The 20,491-nt window shown below is 58.2% G+C and overlaps 1 protein-coding gene across 2 annotated transcripts in view; it reads right to left on the bottom strand.

Moving 5' to 3' along the window:
* Window positions 1-8,641: 8,641 nt before the first annotated feature.
* Window positions 8,642-20,491, bottom strand: part of SFSWAP (splicing factor SWAP) — a 69,315-nt gene continuing 57,465 nt past the window's right edge. For both annotated transcript variants that reach the window (XM_032396318.1, XM_032396319.1), the window contains 4 exons: window positions 19,259-19,384; window positions 10,313-10,477; window positions 9,168-9,240; window positions 8,642-8,959 (listed from right to left, as the gene is read on the bottom strand). In XM_032396318.1, the coding sequence (XP_032252209.1) occupies window positions 8,894-8,959; window positions 9,168-9,240; window positions 10,313-10,477; window positions 19,259-19,384 (430 nt within the window). In that variant the 3' untranslated portion in view covers window positions 8,642-8,893. The remainder of the gene's footprint in view (window positions 8,960-9,167; window positions 9,241-10,312; window positions 10,478-19,258; window positions 19,385-20,491) is intronic.

The following is a 20,491-nucleotide window of genomic DNA, read 5'->3' as shown; positions in this document are numbered from 1 at the left end:
CTGAGCTGAAGGCAGTCGCTTAACCAACTGAGCCACCCAGGTGCCCCAGGGCCGTCTTTCATCGGATGATGTGGATTATATGTTTGTCCCTGAGCCAACCATGTGGCCAAGGGATGGAAATGAGCTGACCTGCCTGCGTAGACCATGGGAAGGAGGGGGTTTTCCAAAGGAAACTGGGGGTGCTGAAGTCAGAGTAAGGGAGATGGATGGCAGGCAGGGCCGGATCAAGGAGCTCAGAAGAGAGGCCAGAGCAGTCCGCCCCTGTGTCAGAGTTCTTCCTGCATTTGAGGGTTTGGAGCAGGATTCTGTGGGGGGACTCATTCCAGATGGTGGTGAAGAGAGAGGTAGCTGTGACGGTGGCCTCAGGTGCACAAACATAAGCGTGGACCTCAGGTGGGTCCAGACAGTGGCTGGAGACCACGGCGAGCACCTAGGATGCTGGGCTAGGACATACTTGGGGGGGAGGCATGTCCCTTCAGGCCAGGGGCCACTACACACCAGCTGCTGCTTTCTCTTTGAGCCTGCCACTGAATTCTGGCGTTTGAACGTGGACAGAATCCAAGCACCGATGAGAGGCCACTTTTCACCATCAGATGGGCGATGTTGGAAAAGTGATACATCATCATGTGCCCAGGGTGTGGGAAGTGGGGGCTTTGGTGCCACGGGGTGGGGGTGGGGTGCCAGCTGGTACAGACTTACTGGAAGGCCATCAGGAAACAGCTATTAAAATTTTAAAAGTACATTTTCTATGGCTAGCGTTCTTGGTGTCTGCCCTAGAAAAACACTCCCATCTTTGCACAAGAAGGCGAAGGCAGGATGCACTAGTTTACCGTCAGAAGCTGCCTACATGTGCATGCAGGGCTGACCCACTAAAGCAGGGCCACGTGTCCGGTCAGTTGTGCGGGCTGTGGCCCAGGACGTGGATGAGGGCGCTGCCCTCGGAGTTGTGATTCCTGGGGCGGGGGTGCGTCCCACTAGAGAGACAGCTGTCTCTTCTGAGACCCAGGAGGTGCCCTGGACAGACACACCCAGAAGACAGAACACTACCTGGAAGTTAGAAAGAAAGGACTAGATCTGGGGGCACCAGGGGGACCGCTCATACACCTTGTTGAGTGAAAAAAACAAATTGTGGGAAAAGAAATCAGAAAACCCCCACAAAACAACAAACATGTCTAACTATATCATCCTTCTGAGCCCTTGATCCAGCCTTGCCTGCATCCATCCCATCGCCCTTTCTCTGGCGTCAGCACCTCCAACTTCCTTTAGAAAGTTCCCCTTTGACCCTGTCAGCCCAGGGGTTTGGGATGCGGACCCCCACCATCTGGAGCATAGAAGCCAGGATGGGCCCATCCCTCCTTACCATCTCCCGGCCACACAACCTGCTCAGGGCCAGCCCCACGGCCCACGTCCTGCAAGGAGGGACAATCCTGAGACGGTGGCTTGGGCTCGCTGAGCTGGATGGCCGGGGGCTGCAGCTTTCCTGGGCTCTGTGTGTGTGTGTAAATGCAGAGGGAAAGTTCTGGAGGGAACCCACTACAGCACGTGATGAGGACTCCAGGCGGGAGGGCAGGGAGCAGCCCCAGGCCTGAGCTCATGTCCTCCCCTGGGCGCTCCGTCCTGCTGCCTGCCCCTGGCACTCTCCGTCCCAGGCCCTGCACAGCCCAGGCTCATGACTGGCGCAGGAGAGATGCTCCGGGCCCTTGCACGTGATCTGCACCCTCCGGGGAAACCAGCTCTGACACCTTCCCATCCCTAGGTCCCCCCGGGGGGGGGGGGGTGTTCTCTGTCCCTGGGATCCTCTGCTTGGGGTCTGCTTGAGGGACCGGGCGAGGACGGGTGAGGCTGGGTGAGGATGGTGGGCACCGGGCTCTGTATGGGGGGACAAGGCCTGCTTTACTAACACTCCTACTAGGAGCAGCTATGTCTGGCTTGCTTGTGTAACTGAAAATCAATAAAAATGAGAACAAGAGAAATGTTAACTATGTGTATTGGATGCAAAAGGTTGACTTACTCAAGTAGGGTCCCTTCTCCAAGACCAGGGTTTCGAGGGGAGGTGGCGCCCTTAGACCAGGCCCCATGCCTTCACTCTAGCAGGGTGGTGGGGCTCGGGCCTGAGCCCCTGCCCCTGTGGGGCTGCCGCCCTGGGTTGGGGGGACACGAATCACGTAGGCAAAGTGTGGAACAGTGGCCCAGAAATGCCCCATCCCAGCCCCCGGAACCCGAGAGCGTGGTTCTTTATGTGGCAAAAGGGGCTTTGCAGCTGTGATCAAAGCCAAGATCTTGGGATGGGATTGTCCTGGATGGCCTGGTGGGCCCAGTGTCATCACCAGGGTCCTTACAGGAGGGAGGGGAAGGCTCAGAGCCGGGGAGCAGGTCATGTGACAAGGGAAGCCGCAGCCAGAGTGGTGCAGCCAGGAGCCCGGGGGATGCAGGCACCTCTGGAAGCTGGAAGCCCTGAGCCCCGGGGGGGCCAGCCCTGCCCCACCTGCTTTCACCCCTGCAGAGCTGACTTCAGCTGCTGGCCTCCGGAGTGAGACTGAATGTGTTTCTGCCCGTGAGTGTGTGGTCACCGTCACGGCAGCCACAGTGACTCTTACTTGTCAGACAAGTGGCAACAGTACGCGGATGGCCGCTGCGGCGGGGACAGCCAGTGCCAAGGCCCTGGGGCAGCCTAGGGGGAGGGGCCGTGGGTGGAATGAGAGGGGGAGGTGATTTTAAAACATGTCCTTAAGGGGCACCTGGGGGGCTCAGTCGGTTGAGGGTGGACTCTTGATTTTGGCTCCCCCTCTGCACCCCCCAACCCCACCCCCCTCTCACAAGCCTGCAACGGCATCGGTTCTCTCTCTCAAGTAAATAGATCTTTTTTTTTTTTAAGATTTCATTTATTTATTTGAGAGAGAAATAGAGAGCATGAGAGAGAGAGAGAGAGGGAATGAACGGGGGAAGGGGCAGAGGGGGAGGGAGAAGCCTGCTCCGCACAGGGCCAGACACAGGGCTCGATCCCAGGATCCCCAGGATCATGACCTGAGCCAAAGGCAGATGCCCAACCAACTGAGCCACCACCCAGGCGCCCCAATAAATAGGTCTTAAAAAAAAAAAAAAAAAAAGGAAAACATGTCCTTAAATCATGACACCCGTCCCAGGGAGGTACTCCCCTCCCCTGGAGACAGAGCATGCCTTTGTGACCGCCTTCAAGAACAGCCAGGGGGGCACCTGGGTGGCTCAGTTGGTTAAGCGACTGCCTTCGGCTCAGGTCATGATGCTGGAGTCCCGGGATCGAGTCCCGCATTGGGCTCCCTGCTCAGCGGGGAGTCTGCTTCTCCCTCTGACCCTCCCCCTCTCATGCTCTCTGTCTCCCCTTCTCTTTCTCAGATAAATGGATAAAACCTTTAAAAAAAAAAAAAAAGAAAGAACAGCCAGGCCCGGACTCATGTGATGACTTCTGAGCTGGCCGTGCTGGGTCCCTCTGCTCACTCGTGCAAGGTATTTCCTGGCGGGGTGGGGGGAGGGGGGAGCGGGGATGGGGGAGAGGGAGGGGACGGAGATTCGTCAGGACCAGGGCAGTCCCAGCCCCCCGTCCTTGCTCCCGCTGCTCAGGTACCAGCCTGTGAAAGGCCCTGTGCCACCACAGTGAGGGGGTCTTCACTGGCGTCTGCGGTTACACAACATAGAGTGCGCGCCTCACTTTCCGGAGGCGTGGGGTCCCGGTCCAGGCGCAGCTCAGGTCCCGGTCCCGGCGCGGCTCAGGTCCCGGTCCCCGGTGGCAGGCTGGCCCCTCCCCAGGCCCCCCCAGGGCTGCAGGCACCATCTTCCTGCCGCATCCTCAGGGGTCCTGCCCCGTGCGCATCTGCGTCCCACTCTGCTCTCCGCGGGGACTCAGTCCTGTGGGATGGGCCTGCCCAGGGGGCCCCGTGTCACCTGTCACCCTCCACACGCAGTCATATCCGTGGTACGGGGGGTCAGGGCTCCCCCCGTGTGGGTTTGGGGGGCAGTTCAGCCCCGAGGGAGGGTGTGAGGTCGTGGGGCAGGGTCGGCACAGAGGGCTCGGTGAGCGAAGTGGCCGTGGGAGCCGGGGTTCCCGGGTGCCGTCCCGTGGCACTTGGACACACATCCCAGCTCCTCCTGCCCTGCCGCACCTCGGTCTGGGGCTGGTCCCCGCGCCCAGGCCGTGTCCCCCAGGGGCTCCGCAGCCCTTGCCCGGGCCTCGACCCCGCCCCGTGGGTCCTCGCAGCCACCTTGCGCGGGGCCACCGAGACTTCCCCCAGTTTAACAAGAACCAAAGCAGAGCTACGTCCACACAGCCTGGCGCGTGAGGGTCTCTGCAGCGTCCTTTCCACGGCCGCAGAGTGCAAGCCCCCTGGTGTCCGTGGGCCGGACCAGTGCATGGATGCCCAGGAGGGGGTGCACCCACAGCGGGCGGGGCCGGTGTGACGCTCGCCGCGGGCTGCAGAGTCCACCAGCAGAGCAGGAACTGTCCAGAGCAGGCATGTCCGGGGATGGCGCGCGGACTGGGCACCAGGGCCTGGGCGAGGTGGAATGTTCCAGAATCGGATGGCGGCGATGGATGCTGACACCACGCGGCGTGTGCTCACCCCCAGGGAAGGAGGAGTCAGGGCAGCTCCAGGCCCCAGAGCGGGTGGGGGCGCCCCCGTGTGTCCCCGCCTTGTGACCCCTGCACTGGGGACCCCGCTGTGTGACCGGCACCTTGCAGAGCTGAAAAAAGCCAAGTTTCCGTGGGCGTCGTATGGCTTCCAGAAGGAAGAAGGGCTGCCGGCAAACCAGGACATGCTGCTGTAAGATTGACACTTTGTTTCCAACTTATGGAAGGAAGACACAGATCTCATCCAATGACCGCGTGGGACAGGAAGAGCCTCAGGTGAACACCGTGCTGGCGGGGAGACGGGTCCGGCGGTGTCCCGGGGCCGGGGGGATGGGTCCAGGGATGTCGTCCTGGGGCCAGGGGAGATGGGTCTGGGGGAGACGGGTGGGGGGGTGGGGGGGGGGGGGGGGGGGCCGGGGGGGGCGGCCCGGGGCGGGGGGGACGGGTCCAGGGGTGTCGTCCTGGGGCGGGGAAACAAGGCCCAAGCGACACGCTCTTTCCTAACTGGTGCCTGGAGGAGCCCAGCTGGGCCGGGAAGGCAGCAGAGTGGGGCGATTCTGTCCCTGCACCCCACTCAGCCCAGCTCCTGGGAGCTACAACGGCTGCTCTGCAGTCTCGGGGTTTCCTTCCAGGGCCCCTGAAGTGCGGCGAATGGTGCCCCCCAGATTCACATCCACCCCAACCTGAGAACGTGAGCTTACTTGGAAAAAGGGCTGCTGCAGAAGGAATCAGTTAAGATCTCGGGATGACGCCATGCTGGCTTATCTGGGGGGGCCCGAATCCGGGACTGTGTCCTGAGAAGGGACAGACGAGCAGCCGCAGGCCCAGGGAGGCGGAGGTGGAGGCCACACAGTCCCTCAGGGCGCCCGGCAGGAGCCGCCGCGCGGGCCGCACGAGGACCTCAAAGCCCAGAACTGAGAGGAGGGGCTCCTGTGATGTGGGACGGCTGCCCGGGACGCAGGCACGCCTCCTGTCTGCCCCGCAAACACCTGCCTGGCATAGTCGGAGTCAGCGCCGTCTTCCCTATGCGAGCCTCACCAGTCAGGGGCCTCCCGCTGCACTTGGGAGACAGATCACAGCTCCTCGCCTCACCGGCGGGTCCTGCCCGCTCCTCGTCCCCACCCTCTCCCCTAACCTGGCTGGAGCCCCCGACCTCCCACTTCCCCGTCACTCAGGCACATTCCTACCTCAGGACCTTGGCTCCAGCAGCCCGGAGCCCCGCGGCGCCCTCCCCTACCGCGTTACTCCCAGTAGGCCGCTGTCCCAATGTCACCGCCTGAAAGATGCCCCCTTGCTCGCTCTCTACAGAGCTCGCTCTATGCCGGCCCCACACGCTGTTTATGAGGAAAGATGGTGTCGGCCGTCCACCCGGCAAGTCCTGTGAAGGCCCAGAAGCCCGTGGAGACCTGGTTTCCGGGACGACGGGGTGAACTGTTGGCTCCCGGGGGCTTGCATCCTTCGCACCTTTGGGCATCAGTGCCCGACGTCCTGTGGGGGCTGGCCTGTCCCCACCGGTTCTGTCTGCTCCGGCCGGGGGCCACGCTGTACCGCGTCCACTGAGAGCCTGGGCCAGAGCTTGAATCCTGACCGTTGGAAAAGCCCGAGAAGGGCTGCTGCTCGTGGGCTCCATGGGCCCGCCAGCACCCGTCTGTCCCAGGGAGCTGCCACGTGCGGCCTGCAGGGCTGGGGCGGCCGGGGCTGGTGTCTGGTGCTCGGGGCCCCTCGCGGGAGGACCTGCTCCACCTTGACCCCACAGGGCTGATGATGCCGCAGGCGGGCACGGGTAGAAAGGAAGGCGATCTGAAGACACCGTGGACTTCAGTTCCTCATACACGTCAACTCTGGCCCGCAAACTGTGCCGCGCGGGCCACGCTGGGGCCAGGCCCTGACGGCAGAGCACTTTGGTACCGTGGTCCTCGTTTCTATGCGGGTCTACAGCTGCTCCACCACATCTGCTGAGAAGACAATAAAGGGGATGTTCGCGTGCAGACACGGAACAGCCCCAAGTCACACGGTAACCGCCGACTGAGGAAGCTGGTGGGCGGCGGGCCACCTCGTGCGGGGGACGGCTGTGGGGGGCAGCCCGTCGCCCATGTGTGTGGAAAGGGTGCGGGACGGTGCGCGAGTGAACCGCCCGCTCATGCAGACACCCCAACGTTGCTGGAGCCGCCCCGGGCCGCCGCCGCCCGCCCGCGAGCTCGGTGCAGGGCCCCCCAGCAGCTCCCGTCTGGTTCTGGGAATCTGGCGGAGCGTCGGGCCACAAGTGTGACGGCCGGACACAGGTCGCGGGGAGAACGTGCCACCCGGGCACGATCGCCGACCGCAAACAGGTGGGAAGAGGTTTTGGAGAACAATTTTATTGGCCCATTTTAAGAGCCTTAAAAATAATCCAGTAAAAATACTGCAAATTCATTATGAGAGAACCTTTTCAAGGGGGAAAACTCGACCCAACGCCGACGGCAGCGTCTTCCGAGGACGGTGTGTGGTCGGGGGCCCAGACCGGGAGGGCACAGGGGGTGTGGTTACCCCCGGAGCCTCTCCTGTCGCCGCAGCCTGGGGCGGCTCCAGCGCAGAAACGCGCACTGCACGGCGCGCCAAGCCCCGTGTCCCCGTATTTCCGTCGCAGCAAGTGCGGGTGTGGGAGCTCAGCAGGGGGCCTGGAAGGTGCCCCGCGTGCGTCCTGCTCCGTCTGCGCGTCCAGAGGAGGCGCGGTGCGCGGCCCAGACGCAGAGTCCCACACGGGCCAGGAAGCCCCCGTGCAGGGTCTCCCGCGCGTCCCCACGGCACGTGCCTGTCTGGGTGGGCTCTCCGGGGCGCGCCTGCTAGCGTCTGTGCAAAGCTGTGGTACCCCGGGCGTGAGGCGGCCCTGCCGCGCTCCCAGACGCCGCGTCCCACGGGGTCCGACTCAGGCACCGCCGGGGACACGCGCCCCACGCTGAGCGCCGCGGCTGTCCTGCTGCGTCGGCCCTGGCGACTCCCCCCCCCACACTCGCTTCTGCCTCCTTTAGGGGGAAACGACACAGCCGAACGCGAACAAGCAACGAGGGACAAAGCAGGTTTGCCGGCGGCTCGCACGGGCCTGCCCAGGGCAAGCTAGCTACAGAAGCAACGTCTGCACATAAAAAACTGCAACCAAAGACAAAGAACAAATTGGAAGAAAATTATTTAAAAATAAATCGTGTGGAAAGGGCTCACCGGAACATTCAGAGCGCCGGGACCCAGTAAGCCGCTCGAGAGTAACGGCCGGCCAAGGGACAGCGTCTGCTCGGCAGAAGAAGATACACACGGACGTTTCCATCTAAGAGAAGCTGCTCATCTCACCCCGAATTAAGAGATGACGCAGCAGAGCCAAGTGTCTGAGGTCACCCACCCTGGGGCGGGCGCGCGAGGGCGCCGACGGGGTTGGGGAGGAGCCTTCCGGACAGCAGGTGTGCCCATCAAACTCAAAGCTGCGACCTGTCCCTGCACAGCCGGGGACGCGCTCTGCAGGGAAAGCCGCCGTTAGGCCGCAGGCTGAATCCAGGTGCATTCCGACGGGGGCACCAGTATGACCGGTGAGAGGAGACGGGCCCACGAGCCACCGCGGTGCATCCGGAAGGCACGGAAGACGAAGCAGGGAGCGCTGCGTGAGGCTGACCAGTGTGCGGTGGGCGGGGACGCCTTCCTCTGCTCTGCACCCCTGCCCCACCCACTGGGGGCCCCCCAACGACCCGCCGCCCGCCCCTTCCTGCCATCCGGGGCAGAAGGAGCTCCGGGGAAGTGGGCGGACTGGGCCACAGGGACTGGGCCGCGGGCACGGCGGGGGGTGTGCGCGAGCGGTGCCGTGCGGGAGCACCACTCCGAACCTCGGACGTCATCGGGCGGCAAGTCCGTACGTATGGTGGTCTGACTAAGACCCAGACCAGGAACAGCCTCTCCCGTGCGACGCAGCTTGCCGGCGCCCACAGTGGCCCGGGAGTCCCAGGACAGACGACAAATGGTGAAAACACACAAGCCAAACAAGGAAAAAACTGCCCCACAGTCGCTAGCTAGAAAAGGTGTTTTCCTCCCATTTTATTTGATAATACATTTTCACAGAAACATGATATTATTTACAAATATACAGGTAAGAGACTGCTGGTCAAAAATCTTAAACTGAAAATGTCATCAAAAATTAATTTACAAAAACCACCAACTGCCCAGGGGCGTCCCTGGGGGAGAGTGTGGACGGTGTTGGATGGGTCTGTGCACGCGGGAGCTGCTTGGCTCTCCGGCCCCACAGCCCGGGTGCCGGGCCAGCACGATGCCCGCGTCTCAGGACGCACTGGTCTGCATGTTCTTGGAAGCGGCGAGCATCGCCCTCACTTTGGCCATGAGATCCTGCACGGAGAGACGCACGGGGTCCCTATGGCTTCCTGCTCAGACCCGGCACGCGGACCGCGGGTACGAGAGTGCCCCATGAACGTGTCGGCGGGAAGGCCCGCCGTGGGACCCCGCAGCCCTCCAGGGTCAGGGCCCACCGGCGGAGCCGAGATGGGGACCCCGAGGGAAAGCCGGCCCCCTGGAGGAGGGGGAGGGGGCGCTTTACCTGAGTTATTTTGCTCTGCACGGAGGAGACAATTGCCGAGGAGATCTGGCCGTCTTTTTCCTGAGAAACTCCCCTGAGTGAATAGAGAGAGGTCACAGGCTTAAAAATACTTAGACGCGTTGTCGTATTTGTTACTAGTGTCTTTAAAAAAGAGATCGTTATAAATATACATTTTGCTTTCACATTTCACGTTACAGAATCTGAAATATTTTATGAGGTGCAGCCTGACTCAGAGAGCGTTTTCCCGTGAACACCCCGGGAGCCACACGTAGTGAAGATGAGGACGGGACAGAAGCTGCAGAAGGCTGGAGCCGCACGGAGCCGCCACCCCGCGGAGGGCGGGCGCTCGGGGCCGCGTGCCGGACTCTGGCCTCCAAGGCCGCCACACGCACTATCTACCTGCGCCCTCAAAGAAGCCACAGCTTAGGTTCTGACCCACCTCTGGGAGCTGTGCGCCTGCTATTGACGAGCCCGTACTTCAGGTTCGGGCCCCTGACCCACACTGATGAAGGCAGCGGGTCCGTAACCGACAGCGAGGTAGCCTCGCTCCTGAACCCCCGGCTCCGGAGCCCCTGCCCAGGTCTGGGTGGGTGAGCAGCGGGGGGACCTGGCAAATGCTTCCTGACAGCCCCGGGCAACGGGGACGCGTACATCTATGGCACCGGCCAGGCTGCTCACGTGACGGTCAGCTGTGGACTCTGATGTCACCTGGCCTGCTCCGTCAGGCGCTGCTCGTTCGAGCCCTGAGTCCTGTGGCCTGGGGTGAGTGGTGACTGACCCCCTTGCCTGCCTTCCCCGTGATCACACCAGGCCCTGCAGCTGGGGCCATGCCGCCCCAGACGCCCTCACCGAGGACAAAGGCACCATGTCAGTGGTTTCAGGATGGCTGCCGTCAACTAAGGCACCATTTCCCAGTGGATCAGACAGTGGGGAGTCCTCTAGTCAGCATCCGGGGAGGGGGCCAGCCCACTCCAGGGACCAACACCGAGAGGACCAGCTGTTCGGGGATTCCCGCTGCCTAGAGCCGGGGCCTGGGGGCAGTTTCCAAACCGGCGCTCCCGAGGCCAGAGCCCAGTTCTGCCCAGTGGCACACGGGGAGCACGTGGGGGGCGGGCACGCCCAGGCCGGGCTCAGGGGGCGCGTACCTGGAGCGCTCCTGGCTGGAGCCCCGACTCTCCACGGGAGAGATGCTGGCCGAGTGGGCCGCGTGCCGGCGTGTGGCCTGCTTGCTCGGGGATGCCGACTGGGACCCGGCCTTGGACTCGGTCCGTGACCGTGAGCGCCTCTTCTTCTTCTTCTCGTGGGGGCTTCTGCAAGGAAAGTGGTTTCAGACAAAGATACGGCGGGCTCTGGAAGAAGGAGTTTCGAGTGTTTTCCAAGGGACAGCTGGTGGGTTCGGCTGCCTGTTGTGCTAACTCCTTCTAAAAGCCATGCACGGTTTATTTAGCTCACAACTGACAGACGCAGCAAAGCCACACACAAGTGAAGGAAGGCCACCCCCCGTAGGTCTGTCCCCCGTCTCAAGAGGCCTATGGGGTTTGAAACACAGTCAGCACTTTATCTGCATTTAAAAAACCTAAGAAGAGTAACCAAGTGCTGTTCACTCCCTGTGTCCATAGACGTGACGAGGACTCTAAGCAAGAGATGGGGAGGATCACAGCCGGGGGCCGCGCGCACAACAGCTCCGGCCCCCTGACCTACACTTCCTGGGACTGCAGAGCCCGTCCCCGCTCACCCAGCGGCTGACTCTGCCCACATTCCCTTCCAGACCCCAGCCCGCCCCCCACGCCCCAGCACGCGAAGCTCCAGCGCATGCCCTGCCCTGTGACCCTCCTGTGACTCCCCAAAGAACATTTAAGAAAAAAAGAGAACATATACAGGAGATAAGAGTGACGTGTGGTCCAGACTGGCGCCGGGCCTCCCTGCTCGTGGCCCCTCTGCTTCCTCCAGACATGACGGTCCCCTGCTTTTTGGAAACTGTGCCCCATCACACATGACGGATGGGTGACTGACGGGCGACCGAGTACTTGCTGTAGGGTGTGTGTGTGGTCAGTGCCGTCCTGAGACCGTCACACGTGCCCATGTGGGTCCCGTGGGTGACGGGGCCTCACAACGGCGGGAGCCTGCATGTCTTCACGGAGTTAGACAGGGCCAGCCCCGCACAGCCCCCTCCACTCGGCGCCTCACAGACAGACCCTTCCCCACCTGGGGACACCCACGGCCTGTCCATACGCCCGCTCGCCCTGCCCTCGGGGCTCCCCACGGTGCTCCCGCGCAAAGGCACATGTGTGCCCCGATGAAGCCCCGGGACACTCCAGCGGGGCACGGCTTGGGGCACCCCGACTCCGCCGTGTTCACAAGGGCCGGCCCGCGGGGCGCAGCCCGGCAGCTTCCACTTGGCCGGCACGGAGAAGAAGAGGTCCATAAACGCAGACGCTGCTCCCAGTGCTGGACACACAGACGTGGAAACCGCGCCACACGCCCGCTTTCTAAACTGCAGAAGCTGGTGCAGTGTTAGGTCTGCAAACACACGCTGATGTCAGAAGCAGCAGCGAAGATACAGAACTATTCCTCAGCATGGGACAACCGTGCCAGTCCGGCGAGTCTGTGGCTGCCCCGTGAACGCAGGAGCCATCCCGGCGGCACGTCAGGTTCAGTCTGAATACAGCTACGTCCCACGACAAGCCTGCCCCGGCGTGCGCTTCAGGAATTAAGGGAGTCGTTCCTCTAAAAACAAGTGAGGTGCACCCCAGTCCAGAGAAACAGGACGGTTTAAGTGCTGTCGGACACGTGATGACAAGTGTTGACACGGTGACACCCACACTCCTCTCGCCATCAGGAGCACCACCTGTCTAGAAAGTTCCGTCCCTGCTGCCTCCGGTCACGCGGACCCCCTTCCCCACGGTCACAGGTAACCACGGCTCTGATTTCTGTCCCATCGACGAAAGCTTCACGGAGGCAGAATCACACGCGCCACGCTCCCGTCGCTCGTCCACGCCGAGCCGTGTCCCCAGTCGGCTTTCTGCTGCCGAAGCATCAGCGTGTGCGACCTGCCAGCACGTCTGTGCTCTCTCCCGGGAACAGACGTGTGCGTTGTCCGTTGCGACGACAGATCAGGTGTTTCTGTGGACAAATGTTCCCGGCGGGTGAACGGGGATGGACCGCGGGTGGCGGCGCTGGTGCTCGGCGTCCCAGGAAGCCGCCCCGCTGTTCCCGGCCCCCCGCGGCCCCCATCGCCGGCCCCACTGCGGCCACCCTGTGCTGAACCCGGCAGGGGCTAGTGCGCTCGGCTGCTCTTCGGGGCCGTGTCCGCGGGCTACGTCCGTGGACCGCTTCGTGAACTTGCGAGTCACCCGCCCGCTCCTCAGCCGGGTGGTTTCTGTCTGGAATCGACACAGGCCCTTGTCAGAGACACGGCGAGGTTCCCGGCGTGCGGTCCGACTGTCCACGCTCTTCGCCGTGACTGAGTGGAGGTCAGCAAGCTCACGCTCACCACTCTCCTCCCTCCTGGTGGGGTTTCCACATCCGCAGGACCTTCAGCCGCAGTCTGTGACCCTCCGGGTTAAGCTGTGGCCTGTGGAACAGGCCACTTTCTTCCGCTCGGACAGCCAGCTGCTGGAGCGGGTTTCGCTGCAAAGCTCTCCTCCCCGAGCTTCTTGGCAACCCTGCCGTTTTAGGGCGTCCGCTCACGGTCTTACCTGGCGGTTCCCCGTGAGTCCGGAATTGGCAGGAAGTGGCCTCCAACCCTGTTCTTCTGCGAGACCGTTGTGGCTACTCCAGGTCCTCCATGTTTCCACATAGACGAGAGTTCCCGATCGCCCGTTTCTACAAAACACCCGTGGAGTCCTGCTGGGGCGGTGCTGCGTGGATAGCTCATTTCAGGGAGAAGAAACCTGAGGGACACTGCTCCCCCATCCACGAACACGGGCTCTATGTGTTCTTACGGTTCTTAGAATTCTTCTCGGAAATGTTTGTGGCTTTCAGCGTAGAGAAGTCGTTTACCCGTAAGTAGCTTGTTACTTGGATACGGTTGCACGTCACCTTCCCAACTGTTCCAGGCTGGAATGCAGAAGGAAACGCTTCCTTTCCAGTCTTTATGCCTCTCCCCCGTTCTCGCCCTGCTGTCTGGGCCACCCGGCTGCTGGTCCTGGGGGCGGCGAGTGTGCCCCCACCACCGCCAGACGCTTCCTTCCATTCCCTTCGCTCAGGGCTCCGTGTCTCCCTGTTTTCTTTTTAGTGAACGGTTGAAGAGCGTGGCCAACAGCTCTCCTGCATCTGCTGGGATGTCCTAGGACTTCCCTCGTTTACTCTGTGAAAACAGTGAATTACAAGGGTCGCTGGTGGACGTTAACGAACCTCGCAGTCCTGACACAGAGCCGCTTGTCGGGACGCGTCTCCTCACGCTACCCTGCTGCGCGCAGATAGCAGGGCGCTCTCTAGCGTCTTTGCAGCTGTGTTCTTCAGCGTTTCGGTTTGTGAACACCACACGCGCCCCGTGCCCGTGCGCACACCCCTCCCGACGTGCCCACGCCCACCAGCCCACGTGCTCTTCAGGAGCCACCGCCATGGAGCCCAAACTGGTCTCTCTTCTCCCCTGAACGTTTGTTAGAACTTAATGATGGAAGCCATCTGGGCCTGGAGTTCGGTGGTTTTAAATGATACAGAAATGCTTTGGCAGACGCAGTTATTTAGATTTTCTATTTCTTCTGCTGACAGTGTGGTCACTTGTATCTTTCAGGAATTTGTCCATTTCACCCAAGTTGTCAACCTAATTAGAAAAAGATTTCTTTATTCTCCTTTTAACGTCTGTAGGCTCTTTCATTCTTTTTTTTTTATTATTTAAGATTTTATTTATTTGACAGAGAGAGACACAGCGAGAGAGGGAACACAAGCAGGGGGAGTGGGAGAGGGAGAAGCAGGTTCCCACTGAGCAGGGAGCCCGATGCGGGGCTCGATCCCAGGACCCCGGGATCAGGACCTGAGCTGAAGGCAGACGCTTAACGACTGAGCCACCCAGGCGCCCCTCATTCTTGATCAATCTAAATGAAGACATTGATTTTTGATCATTTTCAAAGAACCATCTTTTAGTTTTACTGTTAGTCTATTTTCCTCCCCCCCTTTTTAAAAAAAGCAGAAGTACAGACAACACTCAGTGTCGTACTAGTTTCCGGCCACCACGGTGACTGCACGAGTGAGATGCTGCCGTCTGTCACCCACACCTCTGACTGGACTCCCTACGCTGGGCCTTTCATCTCCAGGACGCCTTTAGTCCATGATCTCCTGGGCCCTGGCGGCAGCCACCAGTTTGTTCTCTGTATTTGTGGGTCTGTTTTGTTTCTACAAGTCCACATATGAGTAAAATCCTATAGTATTTGTCTTTTTCTGACTAACTTATTTCACTTAGCACAATACCCTTTAGTTCCATCCATATCGTTGCAAATGGCAAGATTTCACTCCTTTTTGATGGCTGTGTAGTATTCTGTTGTGTATATATAACACATCTTCTTTATCCTTTTATCAATCGATGGACGGGGCTGTTCCCAGTTTGGCTGTTGAAAATAGTGCTGAATAAATATGGGGGTGCATGTGTCTTTTCCAAACAGTATTTTTTCTTTGGGTAAATACCCAGTAGTGAGATGACCTGATTGTAGGTTTGTTCTATATTTAACATTTTGAGGAACCTCCATACTGTTTTCCAGAGTGGCTGCACCAGCTTGCATTCCCACCAACAGTGTAGGAGGGTTCCCCTTTCTCCGCATCCCCGCCAACATCTGTCATTTCCTGACTTGTTCATTTTTGCCATTCTGACTGGTGTGAGGTGGTATCTCATTGAGGTTTTGATTTGGCTTGAACTCATGACCCTCAGAGGAAGACCTGAGCTGAGATCAAGAGTCAGATGCTTAACCAACTGAGCCACCCTGGCACACCTTATGCCCATTTTTAAATTGGATTATTTGTTCTTTGGGTGTTGAGTTGGTAAGTTCTTTATAGATTTTGGATACTAGCCCTTTACCTGGTAAGACATTTGCAAGTATCTTCTCCCATTCTGTCAATTGCCTTTTAGTTTTGTAGACTCCTTTGCTGTGCAAAAGCTTTTTATCTTGATGAAGTCCCAATAGTTCATTTTTGCCTTTGTTGTTTCCCTTGTCTTTGGAGACACGTCTAGCCAGAAGTTTCTGTGGCCGAGGTCTCAGAGGTTGCTGCCTGTGTTCTCCTCTAGGATTTGGATGGATTCCTGTCTCACACTGAGGTCTTTCATCCATTTTGAGTCTATTTTTGTGTATGGTGTAAGGAAATGGTCCAGTTTCATTCTTCTGCATGTGGCTGTCCAATTTTCCCAACACCATTTGTTGAAGAGACTGTCTTTTTTCCACTGGACATTCTTTCCTGCTTTGTCAAAGATGAGTTGACCATAGAGTTGAGGGTCCATTTCTGGGCTCTCTATTCTGTTCCATTGATCTATGTGTCTGTTTTTGTGCCAATACCATACTGTCTTGATGATGACAGCTTTGTAATAGAGCTTGAAGCCCAGCATTGTGATGCCACCAGCTTTGGGTTTTTTTTTTCTGGACTGTTATGACTAATCGGGATCTTTTGTTCCATACAAATTTTAAGATTATTTGTGTTTTCTATTTTCTTGATTTCTGATCTTACCTTTATTATTTCCTTGCTTCTACCTACTTTGGGTTTAATTCGTTCTTTTTCTAGTTTCTTAAGACAGAAGATTAGATCATTATTTTTAGATCTTTCTTCTTCCCTGATATAAACATTTAAAGCTACTAACTTCCTTCTAGGCAAACTAGCACACAAATTTCGCTATGTTACATTTTCACTGTCATTCATCTAAAAATATTTTCTACTTTCCCTTGTGATTTTGTCTTTGACCTATGGTAATTTAAAAATGTATTCACTTCCCAATATGTGGAGATTTTCCAGGTATCTTTTTATAGATTTTGAGACTTGCTGCCACGTGGCAAGGGAACATAGTCTGCACCGTCTAGTCTTCTGGGACTTCTGGAGCCTTCCACAACAGCACAGTGGGCGAGCTAGCGCGGTGGCTGTGTAGTTTCTATTTCCGTGCGGTCTGGTTGTGTGCCTGTCCCCAGTTCTCTCAGTGTTGCTTCAAGTATTTTATTTATTTCTTCTTCTTACTATTTTATTTATTTGTCAGAGACAGCACAAGCAGGGGCAGCAGCAGAGGGAGAGGGAGAAGCAGGCCCCTTGCTGAGCAGGGAGCCCCATGCAGGACTCGATCCCAGAACCTCGGGATCATGACCTGAGCCGAAGGCAAACACTTAACCGACTGAGCCACCCAGGTGCCCCTCTGCTTTCTTTTCAATTAATCAAGCATTTTTAAGGTTCTGCCTTATGTCCTCTCTTGGCTTTTAGCTCCTTTTTCTTTTTAGTGGCTGCCCCAGGGAATGAAGACACGCGTACTTCACTGACGAAGTCCACTGTGAACGGGTAACACTTAGCCTGTAAGAGTTTGTAACGGCGGCACGTTCCCATCCATTCACTCGACACTCACGGATGTGCCTGGCACAGCGCTAAGCAAACCACCCCAACGAATCACGTCCTACTTACTGTAACAAAAGAATGGGGCATCCTGCTGAGGTGCGCTGTGGTACGATGTGGCTAAACATTCGCAGAGATTCTACTCTTTAGAAAAATGTTCAACGTAACCGTATCTTGATCTCCAAAAGCTCAGTAAAAGGAACCAAGGTTCCTTGGACAAATAGCTGACCCCAGCGCTGGGACAGGGAAAGCAAAGCCTGGAATATTTGGGGCCAAAAAGCAACAAAGTGCTTCAAGAACAACGGGGCCAAATGTGGGACGGATGTCACCATCAGAGTAATACTGGCGATGGATTCATATACCAAAACAAAGGGGATATGTCTTCTTTAGAGAAGAAAAGACAGAATTTGAAAGCCACCATTTTGCCATCACCAATGTGAGAACCAATTCAGCATCAGTGGATGCTAAGGCCAATGGGACGTATGCACTGCGTCATGGCGCCACCGCCCGATGACCCGTGTGGGGCACGCATCACTGACAATGGGACAGACACCTGGTATGACACATCACCTGTGTAGTGCTCCTGCCAAAATGTTTCACACAAACCCAGCCATGCGCATGCGGTAAGACAAGTCCAAGCCATGGAACCCACAGGCAAGGGCAGGGGAGAGGGAGGGAGGGGAAGGACAGACAGCAAGATGGAAACGTGGTGACCCTGCTGAATTGAGCCGGCACTTACAGGCATATGCATGCTCCCTGTACTGTTTTCAGAAGTAAGCGTAAAACTGTCTAGTAAACTAAAACAATTTCAAAACAAGAAGTCAGTGAAAGGGGCACTCAGCCTGTAGAAACGAGCCTTCACCTCTGGTGGGAGAACTGGCCGCCTGCCGCTACATGAACACAGCAGCCTCACCCCTGCTCTGCGTGGAGGGCTACAGGGGACGCGGTGTGCCTGCTGGGTTCGCACGCTTGCACCAGCGACTACACACGTGCCCTCTCCCGGCGCCCCTGGACCCAGCACGGCCTCCCACTGCCCAGGGTCAGGCGCATGGGGCAGTCCCACCCGCTCGGGCAGGAGTGTGGTCGGCTGAGCTTTCACTTGCTTCGTTCGACTCATTAAAGCTCCAGCGGTCACACAAGTTCTCACGATTCCTAATATAACCACCACCTTCTCCGGAGACGGTTCCTTTCATGCAAAGGTTAATCTAAGGGCAGAGCAAGAATGCTTCTGTGGGGAGAGATCTTTTGTTACAAGAATTAATTTTAGACCATGCCCTTTACGTACAGCGGAGGTGACGATGAATTTCAAATGTTAAATAATGACTTGCTCAAGAAATACGACGTGACGCGGACTCAGATGTCCGTCATGCGGGCCCAGGGCCCAGGCCTCGAGCGCGGCCAGCCTGCACGGCGGGCACATCTGCTGGCTCTGCCGGCTTTAGAGCTCCTTTGTGGGCTCTGCTGCTTTCCGGGAAGGGTCACATTTTACCAGTGATCTCGCCAGATCGCAGGCACATTTCCCCGTTAGCAACGTCTTTCCAGAGCTGCTGCCGCTACGAGACCCACCAGGAGGGGCACCTGAGGCAGCTCGCCCCACGTCCTCTGCAGACAGGCAGGACCCGGGGACGGCTGGGCTCCTGACACCTGTTGTTCGGGTGTGTCATCTCGGAGGCTCGGGAACCCCGAGCGTCCCGACTCACACACGCGCGGCAGCAGTTACGAAACCCAAGCAAAGACGCGCACAACCGCACCCGCCTCCTCCGGGCACGCCTGTCTCAGGGAGAACGATGCTCCTCGCCCGTCTACCAGAGCCGGGGCTCGGGCTCACTCCCATGCAAGGACACAAAAAACGAGAGCCCCTCCCTTTTGGGGAGAATGGAAACAAAGAAGCTAAGTGATGTGAAGCCGTCGGGCGGCACCACCCATGCAGGACAGGACGATTCCCAGATAGCGCCCTGTGGCCAAGATGGAAACCCCGGCCGGCGGCCCCATCCACCACCACACTCCCAGCAGGCGTGCCAGCAGGCCCCAGATGGCCCAGACGTGCCCCGTCATGGGGGCGGGGTGCCAGAATTTTTAGTGTGGTGCCTTGGTGCTCTCTCGCTGGAGGAGCTGAGGACACTGGCTGGCCGGGAAGGAGGCCCGGGGGCCAGCTGTCGGGGCTGAGAGGCCTCCCGTAACGGACCCGGGAGCTGGTCTCTCTAGCTCTCCACAACCACGACGGGTGTCAAGGGGGCAGAGGATGGTGCTCTCTCTGCCGCGAGGCCCCGTCCACAGCACCTGCTACCTGGGGGGTGGCAGGCATTCATCGGGACTCCAACTTCTCATTTCCTTTCACCTGTGTGTGTGGGTCCAGGGGGGGTAGCTAGACTCGGGGGCTGGTGCTGGGCACTGCCTGATGCCACCCCGACCCCAGGGACACGGAGCTCCCTCTGCTGTCAGTTCCAGGAGTGACGAAGGAGCTGCTGAAGGCTGAGTGTCTGGGAGGGACGGCCCCCCTGCTTGTCCCCAGCCGTCCACATAAACGTTCACGTTCCCTGCTAGCACAGACTATGTCTACGGACTCCAACGCCTACCTGGACCGGGTCCGCTTCCTGCTGACACCCGGGCTGTTACTCATCCGGTAGGCCGTGGGGACACTCCTTTCTTCCCTCCGTCTCTCGGGAGAGTGTGCTCTTCTCCGAGGGGACCGGGATCGCGACCTGGAGGAAAAGAGGCATTTTAGTCTGTGTGGCCGGCAGGTGAGCACGTCTACGCTGAGGCAGTGACGGGCCTCGGCCTGGTCTGCGCGTGCCAGACAGGTGTCACCTCTGTCCCTCTGGAGGTCCCCCCAGGCCTTACTACTCTGACACAGAACTGAATCCAGACACCGAGGCAGACACAGAGACTGCTCCCAGTCCAGAGCAGCCGTCAGGCTGGCCCGACCGGTCCGCAGCACCAACTCTCCCTGACGCCAGGCTGACCAGGTGACTGACGGCTAACTCAGGCCTGTGGTTTCTCGTCCTTCCTTTTGCCTCTGCATTTTACTGTCCTCAACCATTTTCAGCTCACGGACATCTCGATCAAAATTACACACGGAAAAGCGCTGACATTCAAGTGGGTTGTTTCTATTTGTTCTGAATACTGGCAACAGGAAGAAAGCAGATTAATCAGAGCCACGACCTCGTAGCCTCTCTCGTTCACACCCATCATACCGCCTCTCGGTGTGAACAATGAACTGGCCACAGCAGTTCAATTCAGAGCATGATAATCTACTTTAGGAGATTCTCTGGATTCAAACCATCCGTTAAAATATTTTATTCTTCCTTCTCATGTTCCTGGAGAGACACTCGCTCTATCCATGCGGTGGCCTGGTCCACTCGAGGTGGCCAGTGCTCAGAGTGCCACCAATCCCAGACCCTCACCCACCGGGGGTCAAGGCCCTCCAAGGAGGGTCTTATAATGATGGCTTTAGCATTCTTTTTTGTTCATTCAGTGAAATTACTATTTCAGGAAGACACAGAGTAAGCAAAAATCTGGACAAAAAACCAATTTCTTTTCATTCTGTTTCTATGACAACCCCTTCAAAAATAATATAAAGAGCAGTCTGATTTTGCCATAAAAAATTCTGTAACACTGAATCATTTTAATTACAATAAACCCCCAAGTGACACACACTGTTGTTCCAAACATCAGCTCATCATCACATTCCCCACTCCTGAGTCACAGAGAAAACCCTGCGTCATTCCTGAGAAAGACTGGCCGCGGAATGAACCTGCTCCAGGTAAACCGTCATTGGCTTAGTCTTCTCCAGCACCGCTGTGTCCTGG

Source organism: Phoca vitulina, unplaced genomic scaffold (assembly GCF_004348235.1).
Source record: "Phoca vitulina isolate PV1807 unplaced genomic scaffold, GSC_HSeal_1.0 scaffold91, whole genome shotgun sequence".
NCBI lineage: Eukaryota > Metazoa > Chordata > Mammalia > Carnivora > Phocidae > Phoca > Phoca vitulina.
This window is presented reverse-complemented; position numbering and strand designations above follow the sequence as displayed.